Source organism: Panthera leo, chromosome D4, assembly GCF_018350215.1.
Source record: "Panthera leo isolate Ple1 chromosome D4, P.leo_Ple1_pat1.1, whole genome shotgun sequence".
Classification (NCBI taxonomy): domain Eukaryota; kingdom Metazoa; phylum Chordata; class Mammalia; order Carnivora; family Felidae; genus Panthera; species Panthera leo.
In genome coordinates, this window is record NC_056691.1 from 83,317,077 (window position 1) to 83,343,532 (window position 26,456).

General features: G+C 39.0%; 1 protein-coding gene across 6 annotated transcripts in view; it reads right to left on the reverse strand.

Moving 5' to 3' along the window:
* NR6A1 (nuclear receptor subfamily 6 group A member 1) overlaps positions 1 to 26,456 on the reverse strand; it is a 225,550-nt gene that overhangs the window by 31,765 nt on the left and 167,329 nt on the right. For all 6 annotated transcript variants that reach the window (XM_042911846.1, XM_042911848.1, XM_042911847.1 and 3 more), the window contains one exon: positions 834 to 1,076. In XM_042911846.1, the coding sequence (XP_042767780.1) occupies positions 834 to 1,076 (243 nt within the window). The remainder of the gene's footprint in view (positions 1 to 833; positions 1,077 to 26,456) is intronic.

Below are 26,456 nucleotides of genomic sequence, written 5' to 3' on the forward strand. Positions count from 1 at the left end.
GTACCTCAAATAATGCACTGCCAAGGTCAACGCCCCACGCTGCTTTTTAGCCTGACTTTTTTTTCCTGGTAGGGCTGTTACTATTAATCCAAATCTTCAAGTTCAACTTCTGGTGCTGCCCAATATCCAGTATGTTATCAACTCTTATCAGGTAAGCTTCTCCCACGTCTCCCCATCTGTAACATTACTTTTTCTGCCCCTCCTTCAGATTCTTCACACCTTTCTTCCAGACTCTAAAAATTTTCTAGGTAGCCTTTCTGCTTTCCCCCACACCAATCCATTCTTTAAAGCCTGCCCCTTGGATTAATCCTCTTAGGAAATTGGTTTATTCATGTAATCTCAGGCCAATGGCTCTCAGAAAGCTTCCCCCAAAATCCCACATTCTTCACAAACCTGGATGCAGATTTCTGGGCATGCCTAACCTCTGAGTACACCATGATTCTAGCAAACAAAATGATACCACATGCAGGTGACATACTGCCTTCCTACTTTTTCATCCCAAATTCCTACTTCCTGCTATGCTCTGAAAGAAGAACTAGTGGAGTATATGAATCCCAGTTAGGACTTGATTGTTAATTGGGGTCTTGCCAAATGGAGCCTGTGAATTCATTCTCACAGAATCTGTAACATCTCACCAGTCTTTCTCCCCACCGAATCTGGGAAATCCCTGTAGGCAGGCGCTACACCAGATTCGTTTTTGGGTTATGAGTACATAGTACAACACCTGGCACACAGTGCAGGCTTGGGAAATAAATAACGCCAAGGCTTAATAGCTAACACTAAGATACAGTGATGGCTGAAGGGTGGGTAGTAGAGCCACAAGCACCACTCACCCTTCCGATTCATCCCCATCTGGAGGCATTTGAGCAGGCGGCAGTACTGGCACCTGTTCCTCTGCTTCCGAGACATGACACAGTTCTTGTCACGACTGCACCGATACACCCGCTTGTTGCAAATGCTCCGCTTGAAAAACCCTTTGCATCCCTCACAGGAGATGATTCCATAGTGCAATCCTGTGGCACGGTCCCCACAAATGAGACAGGTTCGTTGTTCAGCCCGATCATCTGGAACAGAAACTGAACAGATTCAAGTTAGAACACATGGAAATAATGGCTTTAAGCCTGCAGTCCTAAAATAAGCAACCCTGTAAGCGTCCGACTTCAGCCAGGTCACGATCTCGCGGTCCGTGAGTTCGAGCCCCGCGTCAGGCTCTGGGCTGATGGCTCGGAGCCTGGAGCCTGTTTCCGATTCTGTGCCTCCCTCTCTCTCTGACCCTCCCCCGTTCATGCTCTGTCTCTCTCTGTCCCAAAAATAAATAAAAAAACGTTGAAAAAAAAATTTAAAAAAATAAATAAATAAATAAAATTAAAAAAAAAAAAAATAAGCAACCCTGCTCTGGGCAGATCAAGAATATCACTCTTTCCAGGCTGACTGGCAAACAGGGGGCATCTTTAGAGCCTTTGTCTTAGGAACAGATCCTTACATCTACCTGCAGATAACACAAATATAGCCCATCTAAAAAATAACTCATGCTCATGCTCCTCCTCCTGGGTTTCATCATGACTTAGACCAGTATCCAGGTCAGATACTTGGGAGATATCTTCGACTCCTCCCTCTCCCTAACGTTCCTCAGCCACAGCCCATTACTTCTACTCTGCAGAAAGGTAAGGATTACTGATACTGTATGTAAGTGCCCAGCATAGGGCATACATCCATTAAAGCAAAGTTGTAATTATTAACCAGTGAAGAAGTTTTAACCATGCCCAGCCAACCAACCAGTCATCCATCCATTCAACAGATATTAGGCTCTTCTAGTCTAGCCTAGCTAGCTAGCCTAGCTAGCTCTTCTAGTCTAGGCACTATTGTAAGGCATGGATACAGCAGTGAATAAAAGTCCCTGCTGAAGCTTACGTTCTAGCAGAATCTCTACTCTGTGTCCAGGCCCTGTGTTCCATACTGGGTATTCAGAAATAAATCATCATGTTCCTGATAGTCAAGGAACTTACTGTCTAGCAACAAACAAGTTAGTCGAAGAGGAAATTCAGGCTGGATATATAGCTCTCTAACTTCCTCTTCCCTCAAATTCACTTGCTCAGGACCAAGCAACTGCTAAAGAACAGCATATGACAAAAAAAGGTGTTCTGGTGAACTGTGATATCAGATCTTGCTAGCACGTGCAAGAAACCTCCAAAAAAAGGTTTTGATCAGGGGCCAAGAGATTTGAACCTCACTGCTGAGTAACAGGTAAGATACAATGATTAAGAACACAGCCTTTAGAGTTGGAGATCCTTATTTTACTGAAGTTCTGACACTTACTAGCTGACTGAACTTGGGAAAATTAAGTTATTTCATCTATCTGAATCTAGTTTCTCTCATCTGTAAAATGGGGGTTATAATGGTACATACATATCATAGATAAAATACTCAGCACGATGCCTGGGCTGCAATGGACATTTAATAAATGACAGCTACTATTTTTATTATCATTATCCTAACAGGCCCACACTTAATGTGATAATAACATTCCTGAAAACAAAAGCATTTGAAAGCAATGTTAAAGAATGTTAAATGGCAGTATGTGTAGGAGAGATGTAAAGAAGAAAGGATACTAGCATTTAGGCAACTTTATTACATGCCAACTTAGAGATGTCTTTATGATCCCTATTTGTAGTAGGCTGGATAATGGCCACCCAAATATATCAGGTCCTAATCCCTGAAACCTGTAAATCTTATTTTGTAAGGAAAAGCGGGCTTTGCAGATGTGATCAAATAAGGATCTTGGGTTGGGAGATTATTCTGGCTTATATAGGTGGGCCCTACTTGCAATCACACATGTCTTTATAAAGAGAAAGACAGAGGGAGATTTGATATAGACAGAGGGGGATTTGATATAGCAGAAGAGGACACACACACGCATGCACGCACACGTGCACAGAGGAGAAGGCAATGTGAAGACAGGTGGAAGGTGGACACAAGGAATGGCTGCCACTACAAGTTGGATGAGGCAAGAAATGAATTCTCCCCTAAAGCCTCTGGAGTAAGTGTGGCTCTGCCCACCTTCATTTCTACCCAGTGATACTGATGATTTTTGGACTTCTGATTCCCTAACTGTGAGAAAATAAATTTCCGTTGTTTCAAGCCACCCAGTTTGTGGTAATTTTTAACAGCAGCACAGGAAACTAATACACAATATTTTTTCCATACAGGGAAACATATATTAAGGCTCTTGCCAAAGAACACAGCAAATAGCAGGTATGCAGAGAGAACCATCAGATACATGACCACATGGCTAGGGATATAGAGAAAGACAGATATGGAAAGAAGAATCACCTAGGTTCTTGAGGACTCTGTATTTTGTAATTACAAAATTTTCTAAGCCTTTCTTTTTTCACATTTTTCTTTAACATTTATTTATTTTTGAGAGAGACAGAGACAGAGTGCAAGCTGAGGAGGGACAGAGATGGGGAAACAGAATCCGAAGCAGACTCCAGGCTCAGAGCTGTCAGCACAGAGCCTGATGTGGGACTTGAACTCATGAACCATGAGATCATGACCTGAGCCAAAGTTGGCCACTTAACCGACTGAGCCACCAAGGGGTCCCACAGAACTTTCCAAGCTTTTCTAAGGCTTGGATGAACTTCCTAACTGTGGGCAAACTGACATACCATGACAAACTCACATTCCCATGTCTTGGAATACACTACTTTGTTTTCTTTTTAATTGGTCAAGCTAACTTAAATGGGTTTTTGTTACATGCAGCTAAAAGAAACTTGGTTAAAATGGTTCTATAAAAATGGCCCTGGTGTAATAAGTATTCTTTTTCTTTTCCTTTTTTTTTTTAATTTTTAATGTTTATTCATTTTTAAGATACAGAGAGATAGAGCACAGTAGGGTGGGTCAGAGAGAGAGAGAGGGACACACAGAATCTGAAGCAGGCTCCAGGCTCTGAGCTGTCAGCACAGAGCCTGATGCAAGGCTCGAACTCACGAACCGTGAGATCATGACCTGAGCTAAAGTCGGATGCTAAATTGACTGAGCCACCCAGGCGCCCTATCTTTTCCTCTTTTAAAAATGCAAAAGAAATTCAAGGTAAACATTAGAGTAAAGTTACAACAGAAAATTTAAAAACCAAACCAGGAAAAGCCAAAAAGGCAAAATGAATGATAGGACAATAGTACTATGTGTGGGATGGGATTCCCTAGAGTGCTGGGCTTGAGTTGCTGAAAGGGCTTAGAAACAGAACATAGAATACTGTGAAAAAATCATGACTGGATACAGAGGACCTAAATTTTCTCACTTTAAATTCAAACCTTCAATATTAAATTTACATATGCATGATATCACATTCTATCACATATATGATATATATCATACATAAACACACATTAAAATGTAAACCAGGGGTGCCTGGGTGGCTCAGTCGGTTAAGCGGCCGACTTTGGCTCAGGTCATGATCTCACGGTCTGTGAGTTCGAGCCCCGCGTCGGGCTCTGTGCTGACAGCTCGGAGCCTGGAGCTTGCTTCCGATTCTGTGTCTCCCTCTCTCTCTGACCATCCGCTGTTCATGCTCTGTCTCTGTCTCAAAAATAAATAAACATTAAAAAAAAAATTAAAAAAAAATATAAACCAGAACTCTATCAGAATAGACTTAAAAAGAGTTATAATTAATCAATTTCTAGAAGAACCATACCATCCCTTTCTTCATGGATATGATTTCACTGAACACCGACCACAACTAAGCACTGTGGTTTGTGCTGTGTCACATAATTCTCATAATCCCAAAGGTGGATACAAGTGCAATCATCCTTTTGTAATTGAGAGAATGGAGATCTCAAAAAAAAGTTAAGTAACTTGTCCATTTATGAGTTGACGACCCTCATCTGCTAGTATCAGAATTGGAGTTCAGTAGCCTCTTTAGAAAGCATTCGTATGGTACTCTGTGCAGCATCTGGATCCAGAGCAAAGGACCCACTGAGCAACAATCCAATACAGACCTGTTAAGCATCTGCTTATACCTTGTGACACTGCTTGTTCTTGTCCTTCTCATCAGAGTTTAAAAGGCCACAATGAGATCAAAGACAAGGTGGGAATAATTCTCCACTGAGGGCACAAAGAGACTAGATTCCCTTTGAGTCCTATGACGGCTTCTCTCTCTGGCCACAGCTATTCTTCCTGCCATATTCTGTTTCTATAAAACAGCATTGGTCTATGCCACAGACCAGGAACTAATTCAGAAGGAAGCCTCTCAAAGGTACAGGAGAAAGGCTCTCTCCCAGCGAACCCTGAAGCCCTTCAAGGAAGCATTTGACAAACTCCCCTCACAACATGTGGGAAAAGATCACAGAAACAGGAGAAATTATTGTTAACTGACCACTTGGGTACCAGGCCCTGTGTCAGGCACTTAACATGTTATTGTGCTGAATCATAAAATATAAAGTACCTTATTTTACTGAAGAGGAAACTGAAGCTTATGAGGTCACCCAGTCACCAAGTATGGGAGTTAGGGCTAGAACCCCCAAGTCTAAGAATCTAATCATCACATTCTGTGGCCACAGCAAAGCAAATCTATCTATTCCATATGCAAGTAAGTCAGGCCCTTTGCCACTTGGGGGGGAAAAAAAGCTAAAAAGCCAAAACCTGTGTAAATGAACACACTGAAGCAAAATGCCCCAACTGTGCCCTGCCAGATACCAGATACAGATTTCTGCACCTCCTATTCTTGTAATGGAGTTGAAGGGTATTTTTATCTTTATTATTTCACTTGTACCAGGCCAGGACAAGGATCATTTTTATAGATATCACAAAGAACATTTAGTGAGTATTCATTGTGTCCCATGCAACATTCAAGACATTTTTACATGTGTGGCCTTACTTATTCATCACAATAACTGAGAGGAATCATTATTCTCATATTACAGAACCTGGAATCTTAGAGCTAGAAAATGCCTTGGAAATTGCCTTGAGCAGACCTTTACTGGAGGCATGAATGCCCTCTACAACATTCCAAAAATAAGGGGTTGCCCCACACTCTACTTGCACATCTTTAGGGAATCAATAAGGTACTTCATTCCATTCATTTCATTTTACACAGTTTTAATGGTTCAAAAGCTTCTTTTTACCCTAAGCAAAAGTCTGTTAACCTGAAGCTTTCCCTACTGCCCTGAATTATGTGCTCAAGGGCAAAAAATAAACGCATAACCTAACCTAGTTTATATACCAACCATTCAGAAATTTAAAGCTAAATGGGGTTTCCAACTGTGAATTTCTTCTTCTTCCATTTCTTTTTTAAATGTTTATTTTGAGACAGATGGAGAAAAGGAGAGAGAGAATCCCAAGCAGGGTCCATGCTGTCAGTGCAGAGCCTGACGCGGAGGCTCGATCCCACAAACCACGAGATCATGACCTGAGCCAAAATCAAGAGTCAGATGCTTAACTGACTGAGCCACCCAGGCGCCCCTTCCTCTCCCATTTCTTATTCTTAATGAAATCACATAGTATCAAGATCTCTTCAAGTATCCAGAACTGAATGTTTTTTTTCTTAATATAAGACTCAATTAGCTTTGCTTTTATGTTTCTTCAGCTATCAGTACCAGTAAACACATAGTATTTTATAATTACTAGTACTGTAAAAATGCTACATACTTAATAACTGGCAAACTGAAGCTTAAAAGAGGCAAAGAACCTTAATCTTGGTTACACAGCCAGTCAACAGAACTGAAATCAGAATTCAAGACCTTTTATTTCTAATCCCCCTTACACTTAATTCATATCTCATTCATAAACGTCTAAAGCTTAAAGTATTTATCACATATACCATTAACCCATGTCTTTCTTTCTTTCTTAAGATTTTTTATTTTTATTTTTTTTTAACGTTTATTTATTTTTGAGACAGAGAGAGACAGAGCATGAATGGGGGAGGGTCAGAGAGAGAGGGAGACACAGAATCCGAAACAGGCTCCAGGCTCTGAGCGGTCAGCACAGAGCCCGACGCGGGGCTCGAAATCACGGACCGCGAGATCATGACCTGAGCCGAAGTCGGCCGCTTAACCAACTGAGCCACCCAGGCACCCCAAGACTTTTTATTTTTTAAGTAGTCTCTACACCCAATGTGGGGCTTGAACTTACAACCAAAAGATCAAGAGTTGCATGTTCTACCAACTGAGTTAGCCAGGCATCCCAACCCATGTCTTTCTTATTCCATTCTTGGGAAGGTGAATGCTGAACCCAAAGGTAGGACTTTATCTTTGTCCTTGATAAATTTTATCTTTATATAATAAATTCTGTATGTCATTCTGGCCTATTGAAATCTTTAGGAATCCAGTCCTGTCACCCAGTGCACTAGTTATTTCTCCTACCTCCTTCTTTTCTCCAGGTTTGGTATTAGATTATTTGCATTTCCATCCTTAAGACAATATTAAACAAAATGTGGTGGGGCACCTGGGTGGCTCAGTTGGTTACATGTCTAACTCTTGGTTTTGGCTCAGGTCATGCTCCCACAACTCATGAGTTTAAGCCATGCATTGGGCTTTGTGCTGAAAGTGTGGAACCTGTTTGGGATTCTCTTTCTCCCTCTCTCTGCCCCTCCCCACTGCATGCTCTATCAAAAATAAACATTTTTTTAATGTGGCCAATAAATAAACATTAAAAGGGGAGGGGGCACCTGGATGGCTCAGTCATTAAGCCTCTGACTCTCGATCTCGTCTCATATCATAATTTCACGGTTTGTGTGATCCAGTCCCACATCGGACTCTGGGCTGACAGCACAGAGCCTACTTGGGATTCTCTCTCTCCATCCCCATCTGCCCCTCCCCTGTGCTCGTTCTCTCTCTCTCTCTCTCTCTCTCTCTCTTTCTCTCAGAATAAATAAATATACATTAAAAATAGAAGAATATGGGAATGCAAGCTGGTGCAGCCACTCCAGAAAGAAGTATGGAGGCTCCTCAAAAAACTAAAAATAGAACTACCCTCCGACCCAGCAATTGCACTACTAGGCATTTTTCCACAGGATACAGGTGTGCTGTTTCAAAGGGACACATGCACCCCCATGTTTATAGCAGCACTATCAACAATAGCCAAAGTATGGAAAGAGCCCAAATGTCCACTGATGGATGAATGGATGAAGAAGATGTGGTATATATATATATATATACAATGGAGTATTACTCAGCAATCAAAAAGAATGATTTGTTGCTATTTGCAAATACATGGATGGAACCGGAGGGTATTATGCTGAGTGAAATTAGTCAGAGAAAGACAAAAATCCTATGACTTCATTCACATGAAGACTTTAAGAGACAAAACAGATGAACATAAGGGAAGGGAAACAAAAATAATATAAAAACAGGGAGGGGGACAAAACAGAAGAGACTCATAAATATGGAGAACAAACTGAGGGTTATGGGAGAGGTTGTGGGAGGGGGGATGGGCTGAATGGGTAAGGGGCACTAAGGAATCTACTCCTGAAATCATTGTTGCACTATATGCTAACTAATGTGGATGTAAATTAAAAAAAAAATTAAATTAAATTTAAAAATATATATATAATAATAAATGGGGCATCTGGGTGGCTCAGTTGGTTAAGCATCTGACTTCAGCTCAGGTCATGATCTCACAGTTTGTGAGTTCAAGCCCCATGTCAGGCTCTGTGCTGACAGTTCAGAACCGGGAGCCTGCTTCAGATTCTATGTCTCCCTCTCTCTCTCTGCCCCTCTCTCACTCATGCTCTGTCTCTCTAAAATAAATAAATGTTCAAAATTTTTTTTAATATATAGTAATAAACAAACAGAAGGTGGCATTCTGGTAATCTGTGAGAGACCCTTCTCCAATCTGACTTAACCATTAGCATTCTGGAAATAGATGCTCAATTAGCTCTGCCTCTAGATTAGACCAGACACTCTAGTCTGGCTTGCATTTCTCTATCTTATATATAAGGATATCATGAACGAATGTGTCATATAACTCACTGAAATTTCAGATTCATTACAGCATCTACAGCAGACTCTGACTAGTGAGACTAACACAAAGGAAATATTCATAACCATTCCTAATGAAGCACTGTTAATTTATTAAATCAATGTTCTTAATCTGTATTATTCTACCTAAAATGTAATGGAAAGAGAATTAGGCAAGTAAGTACTTCATATTGGAGACTATGGATCATAGTAACTATACTGCTCAGAAGTCAGAAAGATAAGAGAGAAGTTGACAAAAAAAACGAGGGTTTGAAAAACGGCAGGTATTTGAAACTCTGAACAAGGTAGTTCGTTAGCTGCAGAAACAGCAATGAGTAAAAAATAGTGTAGGAGAGAGAAGACTTGCTAATTTGTCAGAGAAGATGAATATTTATCTTGATCAGCAGTACTAGAAGGGCTCAGACAGTGACCTTTGAGAATACCATTTCCTACAAACAGGAGCCTGGACTCCTTAGAGAAATGGTTGATTCCAGATTTGAGGCAGAATATATATAGGATGAGTGTTGTTGTGCTACCCAAGACTAATATGGGATCATGTTACATCAAAAAGATATAGGAAGCAGGGCACCTGGGTGACTTAAGTCAGTTGAGCGTCTGACACTTGATTTTGGCTTAGGTCATGGTTTCACAGTTCATGAGATTGAGCTCATGTGCTGACAAAGCAGAGCCTGCTTGGGACTCTCACTCTCCCTGCCCCTCCCTACTCATGCTCTCTCCCAAAAGAAATAAACTTAAACACAAACAAAGAAGAATATAGGAAGCAACACAAAAAGCCTCCCACTCACCTAAAATGGAGCAACCTATATACATCAAAAAGAATAATGACAGCAGTGGGTTAAAACACTTCAAAGATAATAATCAATGCATTTACAATAATATTAAAAAGAAAAACCTCATTAGTTACCATGGAGGTCACTTGCACACTAATTCATTATTCTGAAAATTGATGTACTAAGGGGAAAAAAGCAAACACTAAAAGTAAAGCTACTGGAATCTTCCTCTCTTTCCCCTCTCCTCAAGAGTAAAAGGAGAGAGGAAGATATAAACTAAGACAGTTTTTAAGAACTTTAAACTTTTAAACTTTATGCTTTAACTGAAAAGACTGAAATTAGGTGAACAGACCTGCGTGGCAGTCAAGAGAACAGGCTTGGATAGGGAGGTAGAGTTGATCTCAAGGCCTACAGCAAGGTAAACCTCAACTCACAGATGGAAAGGAAAGAGAGCAGGATCTGCTCTCCAGATCTCTTGAATAGAGGCAGTAGAACATACAGACTAAGAACCTAGGCTCTAGAGTTACACTCTGGCTCAAACTAGGCTGTCACTTGCTAGCTGTGTGACTTTGAGGTATCTCAGTTTCTAATCTACAAAATGTAGATAATATTATTGTACCTTCTTCAAATAACTGTTTTGAGAATCAAGGAATTAACAGACTGCTTATAAATGACATGGAACTCTAGCATCCTCATGGTATTAGAATGAAACAGCTTTGTAAATTCTAAAGTACTCTAACACTATTATTGCTTGTCTTTTTTTTTTTTTTTTTTTTGAACTAAAAAACTTTTAAAATTTAGCACAAAAGAGTATTATTCAGTCTGGTGGCAGGGGAAGGTAGTGACAGATTTCCTAGAAGAGGTGAGTTCTGAAGTATGACTACCACTTAGATAAATGAAGGCAGAGGAGGGTACAGGGAGAAGAAATAACTGGCATATAAAGTCATGTCTTAAATTTGCAGCTGGAAAGCTCTCTCCAAGTTGGGTTTCCTCTGAGAAGAATCTCGTTCCTTTCTATAACAGCCAAGATACTTCACTGAGCTTTAGCAAGACTATCAAGATGAGTTACACAGAAACATCCACAGATACAATGTCAAGTTATGTCTTAACCCCTTTATATGTGAAAGAGTCATGATCTGCCCATAATTTGGTTCCTACACAATGTTCTAAAAGGAGACTGCTGGTTACTCACGATAAATAAATGTAACATACATGAGCATTATTAGAAATAAGATAAGATATTGGTCTTTGCTAGTTTTTCAAACCTTAGGAATAATCTTAAGAATTTGTTTTCAAGCCAAAAATTATTCTCATGCAGGTAACAGGAAGTATCATATTAAATTTCATTTCTTCAGGGGCATTGGGTGGCTCAGTTGGTTGAGCGTCTGACTCTTGATTTCGGCTCGGGTCATAATCTCATGGTTTGTGGGTTTGAGCCCTGCACCGGGCTCTGTGCTGACAGCACAAAGCCTGCTTGGGATTTTTTTTTCTCTCTCTCAAAATAAATAAATATTAAATACATACATACATACATACATACATACATACATACATACATACATTTCTTCAAATTTTAACACTCCTGCTGAAACAGATAAGGGCAAAAGCAGAGCTCGGTTGGGGTCTCTATGGACACAGATTAATTTTCAGAGGCAGATATATCAAATTCAAAGGAGATAATGAAAACAATGAATAAAGCAGCTGATATCATTGGCCTAGAAAAATTAATAACAATCTGAACCATGTACAGAGCCCTAGCAACATCTCAGAGGACCACTGACATGTCTGCTCAAATAAATGGAACAAAAAGTAAAGGAGAACAAAGACATTTATAAACTAATCTGTTCATCAATCTGACCAGAATTTTACAATACTTAGGTTCTTATTTTGTATAAGCGGCAGGACCCCTTAGTTACACCAAACCAAAGTTACACTGCAGGTTAAGTCTCAATCAAAGACATTAACGGTAACATCTGGCACCATGATTGCTACTGAGAAGATGCTCATTTTGTAGAATAAATGAATGAACAATGAATGAATAAATGGTATGGCTTTCCAAATTAGAAGTCATAACCCACAGCATCATGACTAGCATTTTTGGAGGAAATGAAATAGAAAATATCAAAGTGCTTCGTATGTAGTAAGGGTAAAATATTGTGAAACCTTTCTTTCAAATGAAGTATGTTCATTTGTGTGACTGTGTGTACATATGTGTGGTGGAGTACTGTATCACAATGTATTAAGGATTAAAGTGTAAAAAGTTTGAAATACATTGGCTTGGTGGGTTAAGACACTTAATCAAGTAGGAATTCCAGCTCTCCACTTCTCAGCTCTGTAACTGTGGTCACACTCCTCAGTTCTCTAAGTCTCACTATCAACTGTAAAACAGATACCTATAGTACTCGCCTCACGGACTAGGGAATACAATGATAATAGCTAACATGCACGCTGGCACTATGTAACAAGTTCTGTTCTTTATGTATTACATATAATTCACTCCTTCCTCACAACTCTATGTAGTAGATACTACTATTATCTCCATTTTGCAGATGAAAAAACTGAGGCACACATAGAATAACAAATATGCCCAAAGTCCCCTAGCTAATAGGCAGTAGAGCCAGAATTCTAAGCAGACAAACTTGCACCAGGATCTGAGAACTTTCACACTAAACTATAGTGCTTACTACAATGCCTAATATACGGCAAACATGCAATAAATGTTAGTTGTGTTTTGGTTGTTAGATACAAGTTTTCTGTAAGATTAGAACCTTTTTTCTGCAACTTTATGAAACATTTTAGAAAGTATTTTTGTTTAAAAAAATCCACCTTCAAAGCAATAAATAGTGCTTTAATTTAAAAAGAAAAAGGCTTTGATAGATTTCAACATTACCTCTCAATTCATAGCAAACTAGGAATTAAAAAAAACTTATTTATTTAATATGATAAAGGTTATTTAAAGAAACCTAAACCAAATATCATACTTAATGGTGAAATGCTTACAAAAGTTTTTCTTTTAAGATTGGAAATAAGACAAGGATGGGCCATTGTCAACACCTTCATTCACAGTGTAAGTATTGGAGGTTCTAGACAGCACAGTGAAATAAAAAATACACAAAAACTAACCATATTTCTAATACCATCCACAAAGAGAGAAAATTTTTAAAAACCTGCCACTTACAACAATATCAAGGAAATATAAAATAGCTAGGATGCAAACCAATAAAAACATGCAAGATCTCTATGGAGAAATTGTAAAACACTTAATATAAAATATTTCTAAGATAAATTGAGGAAGACTTCAGTAACTGAAGAGAAATACTATGCTAACATACTGTGAGTTATTACTGTAAAGATCAATAGAGTAAAATCCCATTCAAAATCCCAACTCTGTATGTTTGTGTATAACTTGAGATAATTGTAAAATGTATATGGGAAACACAAAAGAACAAAAAGAGCACAGATAGTTGAGAAAAACAAGATTTTACCATATATCAATATTCATTTTAAAGTTATAGTAACTAAGATATGTTTTATCAGCTTAGGGATAGAACAATAGACCAAAGGAACTGAATGAAGACATACCATACCACAACATAACCAGGCATATTATGGATATTTAATTTACGGTAAAGTTGGCACAGAAGAGCAGTGAGGAAATGACAAGTCTTTTCAGTGAACAGCATGGGACAATTAGATATCTATATGGAAAGAAAATGGGACTTCACCCTACCTCACACAAGGCAAAATATTTAATTCCAACTAGATTCCAATGTCAAAAGCAAAATAACATACCTCTCAGAAGATAATTAAAAAAACCTTCATGATCTTGGATTAGGAAGAGATTTTTAAAACAGGCCACAAAAAGCATTAATCATAAAGAAAAACTAATAAAATGAGACTACATTAAAATGAAGAACATCCAGAGAGTGAAAAGTATGAGAGAAGATAAATGCAATACACATAAACTACAAAGAGCCAATATTCAAAAATATAAAACTCCTATACAACATTAAGAGAAATGCAAGCCAGTAGAAAACTGGGCAAGAAAGTTAAACAGGCATTTCACAAAGGAGACTATCCACATTCATCAATAAACTTAAGATGTCAAATCTATTAGTAACCAAGGATATGTTAATTAAAACCACAATAACATACTAATGGCTAAAAATTAAAAAAAAAAAAAAAAGATTTCAAGTTATGATGGCAATTTGGAAAAACTAACTTTCATATGTTATTGATAGAAGTGTTTATTAGTCCAACTACTATAGAAAACAGCATGACCCAGGGTACCCGGGTGGCTCAGCTGGTTAAGTGTTTGACTTCAGCTCAGGTCATGATCTCATGGTCTGTGAGTTCGAGCCCCGCATCAGGCTCTGTGCTGACAGCTCAGAGCCTGGAGCCTCTCTCTGCCCCTCCCCCGCTGGCACTCTATCTCTCAAAAATAAATAAACATTAAAAAATTTTTTTTAACTAAAAAAAGAAAAGAAAAGAAAACAGCGTGTCATTATTACTGGTGAAGATATACCTTTTTATATTTCCAGGTATATGCCTGACAGAAATGCATGCATATGTGTATGAATGGACAAAATTGAGGACGTTCATAATGGCAAGCTTTGTCAAAGCTGCAATTAAAAATAACCCAAATATACGGGGCGCCTGGGTGGCTCAGTCGGTTAAGCATCGGACTTCAACTCAGATCATGATCTCACGGTTTGTGAGTTTGAGTCTTGCATGGGGCTCTGTGCTGACAGCCCAGATCCTAGAGCTGCTTCAGATTCTGTGTCTCCCTCTCTTTCTGCTCCTCCCCCGCTCACGCTGTCTGTCTCTCAAAAAAGAATAAACATTACAAAAAATAATAACCCAAATATGACTCTATTTGACTATATACAGTTATCTATAGTCAACATGACTATAGATAAATAGGTTTATTCATACAGGGTAACACTATACAGCTATAAAGGTATTAAACTACTGCAACAACATGGATGACTTACACAAACAATGTTGGGTAAAAGAAGCCAGATCGAATAAAAAACCCCAAAACCGAACCATTCTATAGGATTTCATTCATATTAAATAAGTTAAAACAACAACAACAACAAAAATAGGCACAGATGGGAAAGAGACATATAGTGAGAACACTGCTGGGGGCGGGGAAAGGAGCTTTTGGATCCTGGCAACATTCTATTTCTTGACTTGATTCATTAAAAGCTGTGAAACTACATTTATGTACTTTTTCCCAAGTGTTATATTTCATAGTAAAAAAGTTGAAAACAAAAGAGCAGGGCACTTTAGGAAAGGGAAAGGACATCAACGGGGGGAAAAAAAGGAAAACAAATGTAAGGTATGTCTGGGCAAACTACATTGATATACAGTCAAGCAGAGTGATCTTATAAAGGAATGGTCAGAGAGAAGTCTAGAAAACTGGAATAGATTGTAATCCATTTTATCCTACTGATAAAAGACTACTGAGAGTTTTAAATAGAGATTATATCTGGATCAAAACAATATTTTAAGAGTATCAATCTTACAATGATGTGTGGGTTGTGACAAGATGAATGGCATGGGCATCTGTGGGTAAGAGGAATGGGGAAGGGATCAATCAAAAATGAACTTGAGGTTCTACACTAAGGTGGCTGTGAGAAAAGTGGTATCACTAACAGAAAAAAAGTAACAGCTGAGTGAGGGACAAAATCAATGGCTTTAGTTTGTTTTTTTAAATTTGTTTTCTTAATGTTTATTTATTTTCGAGACAGAGAGAGACAGATCATGAACGGGGGAGGGTCAGAAAGAGAGGGAGACACAGACTCTGAAGCAGGCTCCAGGCTCTGAGCTGTCAGCACAGCCTGACGCGGGGCTCGAGCTCACAGACCCTGAGATCATGACCGGAGCCAAATCTGCAACATATGGAAGAGCTGAAGCTATGGCAATAGGCTACAACTCTAAGGAGGAAGGGGATGTGTAGAGAAGCAACGGCAGGATAAAACTGAGGCACAGGGGAAGGTAAGAAGTTTATGGAAGGAAAGTGAGATGACTTGATCAAAGAAGACATAGGTGGAATAATCCATGATTAAGAGAAAGATAAGAAACAAAAGCGTTTCATAAAGAAGAGAGTATTGTCAAATGCAATGCAGGTTAAAACGTGTGAGAAAGAAGAAAAGGCTCAAAGGTTACCAACTAATGAGATTTTGGGTAAACTGGTTAGAACAAAAATCATTCTGAATTAAAAACAAGTGAGTGGTGGGGCTGGCTCAGTTGGAAGAGCATGTGACTCCTGATCTCAAGGTTTTAAGTTTGAGTCCCACTTTGAGTGTAGAGATTATTTAAAAAATAAAATCTTAAAAAAATAGGTGAGTGGTGAAGAAATAAAATCAGCAGTGTTTTATTGAGTAGTGTCACTCCATTTAAGAGTGACAGAAAAACAGTTTATAGGAAGAAGCAACAGATTTTAAACAGATGTTTATTTTAACTGGGAGAGATGCATATGGATTTAAAAGAAGATAAACATAAGAACAAAGGCTTTTAAGAGGAGATTGAACTATAATTCAGACATATGTTCAAAATAAAAACCTGCATGAAAAGTAAAAAAAAAAAACTTAACATTTAAATTTTTCTTTTTAGTAAGAAAAAGATAAGTTACTTGGCCATGGTCAGAAAAGTAAAGTGATTCGCCCAAGGTCACATAGTGAGTCAGTGATACTTTTCCACTCACTACTTTTCCAAAGACAGACCTCCCATTATACCAAACTATTTCCTATAGGAGTAGGGGGCAGGAAAAGAAGGATGGAATATATCAAAACTGAACCCCAGTATTACTGCTGCCTTTTTTCCCCAAACCAAAGAAACAACAGGAGTCGAAACAAAATCTACGAAACAAAAAACTAACTAGATGTATTCTTACCATCCTGTGAGTGATCACTTAGTATCTCCATATTAGCAACTAGTTCTACTTTAATTTGGTTAAATACAGATAAAAGCCTGTTACCAAAATTTCTCTTGCATTCACATCTCCACTCAGCCCTACTGTTACAAAATACCTCCCCCACCCCAAGAAGGACATTTTACTCATTCCAAGGGCTCAGGTTACGCAAATTACAAATGGAAACTGATTTTTATCAAAACCTGCTTTTCAGACTGTGATGAAGGCCAGATTTAGGAAATGGAGAGTACAGCTGCTTACTTGACCAAAATTATACTGACAACTAAGGCAATCTGAAACTTGCCTGGCTAAAAAGTATTTAAAACAATTTCAACTGGATTACTGGGTCTAACTCCCCCGATGAGCTGCACATTCTAAATACGACTGATTGCACTCAGTTTCACAGGTCACAACCACCTGAAATGAAGTCCTTGAAACTGGGAACAGGTACCCTCAAAATTTCATCTGTAAACATAGAATTTAAACAGAAATGAGTGAAAATCATGAGAATCCTCCTCGACCCATATTCCTCCTCTACTGCACATACCACTATAAAAATCCATTTCCAGAGGCCACATATGGAGGATCTGAGAGGAGATTTTTTTTTTAAATGTTATCAGTTGAATGAAAACAAGTGAGCAGTTCACAAGATTGGCATGGACTAGATGTTAAGAGTTATCCTTACAGGTCACTGAATAAAAGATGGGAAAGACAAAAACAAGGTGGGGGGGGGGGTGCCTGGCTGACTCAGTCTGTGGAGTATACAACTCTTGAACTCAGGGTTGTGAGTTTGAGCCTTGTGCTGTGTGTAGAGCTAAGGGCTAAGGGGAGGGAGGGAGGGAGAGAGAAAGAGAAAGAGAGAAAGAGAGAGAGAGAGAGAAATAAAGAAAAAGAAAGAAAAGAAAAAAAGAAAAGAAAAGAAAAGAAAAGAGAAAAAAGAAAAAATACAAGACAAGACAAGACAAGACAAGACAAGACAAGACAAGACAAGGGGCATCTGGGTGGCTCAGTCTGTTAAGCAGCAGATTTTGGCTCAGGTCATGATCTCATGGTTCGTGAGTTCGAGCCCCACATCAGGCTCTGTGCTGACAGCTCTCAGCCTGAAGCCCGCTTTGGATTCTGTGTCTCTTTCTCTCTGCCCCTCCCCTGCTCATACTCTGTCTCACTCTCTCTCAAAAATAAACATTAAAAAAATAAATAAGAAAGACAAAAGACAAAAGAAAATGTTACTGTCATTAACTGCTTAGGCCTGAACACAAAGATGAAATTGTTCACAAATTACAATTAGCTGAAGCCACAGGAAATAAAAGAGTCCAGAGAAAATGCTACCCCATCACTCAACAGCTAGGGCCAAGAAAATAAAAATTCAGACCACAGTCCCTAATTCCTTCCTGTTACTCTCTTATACGTAGGAACCTTTGAATTAGGAATCAGGTTTTTATTTGTAGTGAAACAGTTTTCATATTCATGTCAATTTAGGTTTTCCAGTTGGAGATAAGACCGTGCAAATCTGTGGTTTGTCCTATTTGGATTGCTACTGGAAACTTTGAAGGGATCCCTTATTCATTTAGGGAAAAAAAAAAAAAGAGTTGGTTGAGCCTGGGGAGTCTTCTCTGAAAAAAATATATAGATATTTCATTAATAACTTGGATCCATGCACTATAGCTTTCAACAAGTATTTCTGAAATTGGAAGTATAAAGTAGACACTGATTCCGTATGTAATAATTATTACTTCCTCCTTCAAATCATCTCTTGACATTTATTCACTGAATAAATATTTGAGAGCTCCCCTGAGCTCTTCACATGTACCTCACCAAAGTGGAGGACACAGACATCAATCCCACAATTTCAATACAGAGCAGTCAACACTAAACTACAAAGAGAAGATACACTGGGCACAGAGAAATGAGTGATTCTAGAGCTAGATGAGGAAGCCAAAGGAAAGATTATCTAGAAGGTGTCACCTGAACTGGGCCTTAGAGCACAAGTATGTCAAAGGGAATTTCAGCCTGAGGGAACAGTGCAGGCAAGAGGCTTGCTGGCAGTAGGTATTTAAATGTATTTTAGGGGTGTGGTTGTCTGAGATAGAAGGAGGTGAGGAAGGCCTTGATGAATGCTAGAACTTGCAATTCCAGAGTTAGACTGACTTGGAGTCTTCTGTAGGGAGGCTACAGGAATGCATGAGATTGTCAGAAGGCAGTAGACGGTAAGAGAATAGAATATGTAATAGACATCTTTTGGGCTGTCTTCTCAGCTTACGCCAATCCTCTTTTCTTTGAGAACAGCCACTGCCCTGGCCTGTAAGGCACCAAGTTTGCACTGCTAGGTAAGCTGACTAGAAGAGGTAATGGCTACCGCTAACTGGACTGAAAAAAGACAATGGCCCAAGTTGGTTCAATGAAATTTTCTGTTCCTAAGACTTTATAATGGGGACAAATGGATTGCTAGCTTCTGATGGAACTGTAAATGGGACCAGTGAGATGGTCTTGTTCTAGAAAAGGAGAGGATGCTCATATCTGGTAGTGGTGGCGATGAGGCGTGGGGATAAAGTGAACCGGAAGTGCTATACCTCATGGTTTATAAGGGTTGCCAGTAGTTGCTATGACTCCTGAAGCTTAAATATGTAATAGAAACATACTGGTCTCAATTCAATCTCAATCCAATCTGAACAAGCCTGCTTTCTCCCTTTTTTCACCAAGAGTTTTATAGCCTTTGGAGTTTAATACCACCAGTCCCAACAAGTGACTAACTGCATACTTACATGATTTCCAGTCCCCTTATCATACTGATCATCTGCCTTTCCCTCTGGACATGTGCCTGCTTGTAAGGATCATATGAAAATAAATTGCTCAGAATCTACTGTGGCTTGGGGCACCTGGCTGGTTCAAGTCAGCAGAGCATGCAACTCCTGATCTCGAGGCTATAAGTTCAAGCCCCGCACTGGATGTAGAGAGTACTTAAAAATAAAATAATAAAAAAGAATCTACTGTTGCTTGATGAGTCCAGAGCAGAGAGGGAGTCTATTCTTCCTATTCCCTTTTGTATACCAGGTTTTGGGTTTTTTTTCTAAAGACTTAAAAAAAAAATTTTTTTTAAGTAATCTCTATACCCAACATGGGGCTTGAACTCACAACCCCAAGATCAAGAGTTGTATGCTCCACTGACTGAGCCTAGGCATCCCTACTGTATTTTTAATTAATATAAATCCGGTTTATCACCTTTAGGGCAGGTGTAATGTATTTGTGAAAGTATACACTATACTGCGTAAAAGATAATGGATTACTATTATTGATCAATACTTGGTGTATACAAATACAAACTCAGACCCCCTAAGCTTTTTTTCATGTTTGCTGCTAGGCAGCCTCATTCACAACCTGTAATGATAAGCTTAGGCCTTGGCACTAAATACAAGATTTCGTTTATTGCTTTGTCTGAGTCGCCTTGATGTTCTTGACTGTTTAGATGGTATGAGCTTTCCCTCCTAGCTTTGGATCATCAATAGAAGCCGATGACCCACATTCTATACCTGTACTTCCAGCTTTTATACAAAATTGGTAGGATGAAGCTAGGCTTATGACCTCAGGCTGGTCATTTCTCTACACATTAAAAAGTAATATAGTAAGTACAGTAATTTTTATATCAAAATTTATATTTTTTAGCTCTGGTTTGATATTTATACTCACCTCCCCCAGTTTTACTGAGATGTAACTGACATACAAGCACTGTATTAATTTAAAGTGCACAGCATAATGACCTCACTTACATATACTGTGAAATAATTACCACAAAACACCGTGATTAAGAGGATAAGCCATGAAGTCAAACTGTCTGAATTAAAATCTCAGCTTTTACATTTATTAAATGTATGGTCATATTGCTTCAGTTCTCTCATCTATAAAATGAGGATAATGATAGAACTTATATCACTAGGTTTCTGTGAGGATTGAGTTAGAACAGAGTTAATACATACAAAGTTTCTGGCACATAGTAAATGCTCAATAGGGGCAACTGGCTGGCTTAGTTGGTAGAGCATGCAACTCTTGATCTCGGGGTTGTAAGTTCAAGCTCCACGTATAAAAATTACATTAAAAAATTAAATCTTTGTTTATTAAAAAAACATTTTTTTAAACGTTCATTTATTTTTGAGAGAGAGAGAGAGTGTGTGAGAGGTGGAGGGGCAGAGAGAGAGGGAGACACAGAATCTGAAGCAGGCTCCAGGTTCTGAGCTGTCAGCACAAAGCCTGATGCAGGACTCGAACCCACAAACTGTGAGATCATGACCTAAGCCGAAGTCAGATGCTTAACCGACTGAGCCACCCAGGTGCCCCCTCCCAAAATTAAATCTTTAAAATGAAAAAAAAAAGCTCAATAAATGTAAGCTAGTATTATTACTATTATCATATCATCACCATTTTGTCTCAGGATATTTATCAGTAAAATGAGGACAGTGATTCCTCCTGAAAAGTTCCTACGAGGACTATATAGGAATGTAAAACAAAGTGCCATATGTATATATTCTAAAGCTCAGGGTGCCTATGAGGAAGGATCGTAATTCACCTGAGTGATGTCTAACTCTGGCATGCCTGAGGCCTACTGGGTTTGCCTATCAATCAGGTATTGATATAGTAGCTTCACATATCTGGCTTTCTTCAGCAGCTTGATTGCTCCCCTTCACATCTATCTAAGTTTTGGAGATTACTGCTTGGGTTAGAGAACCAAAAATTTATTTATTGAGCTTTTGTAGTAAATTATCTTTGCAGTTATTTTGTTTTTGTTTTATTTTTGCTGTAATTATAAAGTCAAAAGAAAACGCAACCCCGCTTTGCATCCTAGCTAGTCACTATTTTAGCTGTGTGATCATCTCTCTGAGCTTGTTTCCTTATCTATAAAGATAAAAATATTCATCTTACAGAATTGCTGTGAAAATGAAGCGATTAAAATATGTAATAGGCCTGTAGAGTACTAGAAATGAAGATATGGATCAACAAATGTAGTTGCTTTTTATTATGCTATGGTTATTATTTCTCCACCCAGATGCCACAGCTCTTTTTAGAAATATCTTCCATGGGTGTCTGGCTGGCTCAGAGCATGCAACTCTATCTCAAGGTTGTAAATTCAAGCCCCATACTGGGAACAGAGATTACTTAAAAATAAAACCCTGGGTACAAAACAGATGAACAAAAGGGAAGGGAAGCAAAAATAATATAAAAACAGAGAGGGAGACAAAGCTTAAGAGACTCTTAAATACAGAGAACAAACTGAGGGTTGCTGGGAAGGTGTCAGTTGGGGGGATGGGCTAAATGGATGGGGGCAATAAGGAGGACACTTGCGATAAGTGCTGGCTGTTATACGTGAGTGATGAATCACTAAATTCTATTCCTGAAATCATTATTACACTATATATTAACTAACCTGGATTTAAATGAAATAAAATAAAAATAAAAAAATAAGTAAAACACGGGGCAGCTGGGTGGCTCAGTCAGTTGGGTGTCCGACTTCAGCTCAGGTCATGGTCCCACAGCTCGTGAGTTCAAGCCTGGCATCGGGCTCTGTGCTGACAGCTCAGAGCCTGGAGCCTTCTTCAGATTCTGTCTGTCTGTCTCTCTCTACCCTCCTCCACTCATGCTCTGTCTCTGTCTCAAAAATAAACAAACATTAAAAAAAATTTTTTAAAATAAGTAAAACAAGCTGTAGGTAAAATCGATTTTAAAATATTAAATAAATAAATAAATAAATAAATAAATAAATAAATAAATAATATTAGGGAAAAAATATATATATATACAATTTTGGGGGCACCTGGGTGGCTCAGTTGGCTGAGCATCTGACTTCATCTCAGGTCATGATCTCATGGTTCATGAGTTTGAGCCCTGCATCAGGTTCTCTGCTGTCAGTGCAGAGCCCACTTTGGATCCTATCCCCACCACTCCCGTCTGGCACCTCCCCCACTTGTGCGTGCTTGCACGTTCTCTCTCAAAAATAAATAAATGTGAAAAAAAAAAAGATTTTAAAAATGCGTTTTAGGGGTCCCTAGGTGGCTCAGTTGGTTAAGCGTCCGACACTTGGTTTCAGTTCAGGTCATGATCTCACGGTTTCCTGAATTTGAGCCCCATTGTGCTGACACCACAGAGCCTGCTTGGGATTGTCTCTCCCCGCAACACACACACCCCACCTCACTCACCCTGTCTCTGTCTCTCCCAAAAATAAATAAACAAACTTGAAAAAAAAAATGCATTTTAAAAATAAATAAATAAAATCTTGGGGCACCTGGGTGGCTCAGTCCGTTAAGTGTCTGACTTCAGCTCAGGTCATAGTATCACTGTTTGTAAGTTCAAGCCTCACATCAGACTCTCTGCTGTCAAGTGTGGAGCCCCCTTCAGATCCCCTGTCCCCCTCTCTGCCCCTCCCCTGATCACGTGCACTCTCTCAAAAATAAAGAGTGAAAAAATTTTAGCAATAAAATAAAATCTTTTAAAAATAAAGAAATATCTTCCATGCTTTTGAATTTAATTTACAGGTGTCTGTTAGCAAGGTAAAAATACACATAGTGCAATTCTACCAAATGGTTAAGGCAGAGCTACCAAAAATCTCTTTTAGGAAAGCGTGCATACACAAAATTGTCTTTGCATTCATTTCAAAGAGGCTCTTAGGGACTTCCATTATAGTGTAGCTTCCAACTGTTAAAATCTTGTGCTTCTACCGTCAAACACTGAATTAGAGACTGATCTGGCTACTGAAGGTTTCACCTATGAGGATATTACTGACTTTGAGAGTTGATGTGTTTACTGTTATGCATATTACCATTTGTGACTTCTCTGATTATGTGATCCTGGACTTTGCAGTCGTTAAATTTCAAAGCCAGAGGGGGCTTGAGAAACACTAGTTCCGCAACCTAGAGGAACTAAGGTCCAGAAAATTAATTAGTGCATGTTTACATAAGTAACCTCTACGCTGTAGCTACCTCTGCATTTCATCTGGTTCAAAAAAAAAATTTTTAACATTTATTTATTTTTGAGACAGGACAGACAGAGCACGAGCAGGGGAGGGGCAGAGAGAAAGGGAGACACAGAATAGGAAGCAGGCTCCAGGCTCTGAACTGTTAGTACAGAAACTGACGCAGGGCTCGAACTCTCAAGTTGTGAGATCATGACCTGAGCTGAAGTCGGATGCTTAGCCAACTGAGCTACCCAGGTGCCCCTCAACTAGTTTTTAAATGACCTATATAGAGGTACCTGGGTGGCTTAGTCGGTTGAGCATCTGACTCTTGATTTCAGCTTGGGTCATGACCCCAGGGTCATGGGATCGAGCCCCATGTTGGGGCTCCATGCTCAGTGCAGAGCCTGCTTGAGATTCTCTCTCTCTCCCTCTGCCCCTCCTCTGCTCACATGTGCATTCACTCACTCTCTCTGAAAAAAAGGGGGGGAGCATCTGGGTGGCTCAGTTGGTTAAGCGTCTGACTTTGGCTCAGGTCATGATCTCACAGTTCATGAGTTCAAGCCCTGCATCAGGCTCTGTGCTGACAGCTCAGAGCCTGGAGCTGCTTTAGATTCTGTGTCTCCCTCTCGCTCTACCCCTCCCCTGCTTGTGCTCTGTTTCTGTCTCTCTCTCAAAAATAAAAATAAACATTTAAAAAAACATATTAAAAAAATAAAATAAAAATTTTTTTAATTATAAATAAATAAATAACCTATGTATCTACAACGCTCAATGGCTATTATTCTAGATCACATGAATTTGCACACCAAGCTTTCTATTCTAGTAAACTAGTAACTCTTTGCAGAAATTGGGAATACTGTGGAATCATCTTTAGTGTTAAAGTGTTCAAGGCAACTTTCTGAAATTTAAATATCAGAAATGAATATTAGATGGGCCTCAGAATTGCTATATAGTTTCACAGTGAAATCCTTAAAATATATATGTAAACTCTATGTGGACCAGCACTTTATCTGTCCTGATCACTGCAAGGGCCTATCCACGTAGGCTTATAAACTGAAAGTACTCAGGAATGTTTGCTGAATGAATGAAAGAAATTGAACAAGTATCTGAATTCTTTCCTTTTTCTAACACTTTTCTCCCTTGGCTTTCAGAATACCATTCTCCAAGTTTTCCTACTTTCTCCCAGACTACTAGTTTCTCAATCTCTTTTACAGAATATCTTTGGAACTCCTGGATGTTGACATATCTTCAGGGGTTGATCCCTGGACATCCTTTCCACCAATATCCTCTCTTTAAAGGACTCAATCTTCCATTTATATTGTGACAATTTCCCTAACGTGCATCTTTAACCAAAACCTCCCTTGAGTTCCAAACTTTGACATCTAAACTGCCTTATATTTAACACTCTATCTGGCTTTCTAACAATCATCTCAAACTTACTGAACGTAATTCTAGATTCTATTCCTGTGTCCTATATCAACATGTTTCTTGGTAACATTCTCCATATTACTAACTGAAACCAATACCAATTAGTTGCTCAAGCCTAAAATCTAGAAGTCATTCCTTAATCCCTTTACTTTGTTTTATATTCCGCCATCCAAATCATCAACAAATCCTATCAATTCTCCCTCCAAAACAGATCTCAAATTTACTCTCCATCTCTAGTACTACTGGCCCTAGTTTAAGCTCCCATCATTTCTCACTTGGATGACCATTTGGTCTACTATTGGCCTCCCTACAATCCATTTTCTAACCCATCCCCAGTGTGGTAGGGGGTGGGAAGGGTCTTTTAAAAATCTGCTCAACCCACTTCAGATGAGCACAAGTCCTACTTCGGGCGAGCCCTGCTTCTCTCTCTCCCTCTCTCTGCCCCTCATGGGATTCTCTATCTCTCTGTCCCCTCACTAACTTGTGCACTCTCTTGCTCTCTCAAAAATAAATAAATAAATTAATTAATTAATTAAACGCTCAAAAAACCTTTTAAAATAAAAATATTTAAAAACAATCTGCTCAAAATGCTCTAATTACTTCCTTTTGCACTTCAAGTAAATTCCATTGCCCTATACGATCAAGCCCTATCCTAATTCTCTGACCTGATCTAATAATTCTACCCTTCCTCTACTCACTATGCCATATACTGGAAATAATCTTTTCTTATTGTCAAGAGAGCAATTTATATCTAGGGAGAGGATTACAGAGGGCTAAATCATAATATATCAATTCAACTGTTTAACATTCCTAAATCCCACAAGGCACTGCAGAATTGTGAGAAAAACCCACGTGTCATAAAGTACAGGTTGGCTATTAAAGAAAAAGGCTGAGCATTGTAAAAGATATGATGCATAAACTGTGGTTTTAAGAATTGCCTGGAAGGGGCTCAGTCAGTTAAGGGTCCAACTCTTGATTTTGGCTCAGGTCATGATCTCACAGTTGGGAGAGAGCCTTGTGTCCGGCTCCATGTTGGGCGTGGAGTCTGCTTAAGATTCTCTCTCTTGGGGCGCCTGGGTGGCTCAGTCGGTTGGGTGTCCGACTTTGGCTCAGGTCATGATCTTGTGGTTCATGAGTTCGAGTTCCATGTTGGGCTCTGCTCTGACATTGCAGAGCCTGGAACCTGTTTCTGATTCTGTGTCTCCCTCTCTCTCTCTGCCCCTCCCTCACTTGCTCTCTGTCTCTCTCTCTCAAAAATAAATAAACATTTAAAAGATTTTCTCTCTCCTTCTGCCCCTCCCCTGCTCACACACATGCTTGCACATATTCTCTCTCAAAAAACTAAAAGTAAAAATTGCCTCAAAATATTAGCGAATGGCTTCCATAACTACTAACTGTATGCCCTTTCCATCTTTAGTAAGTAAAGAACT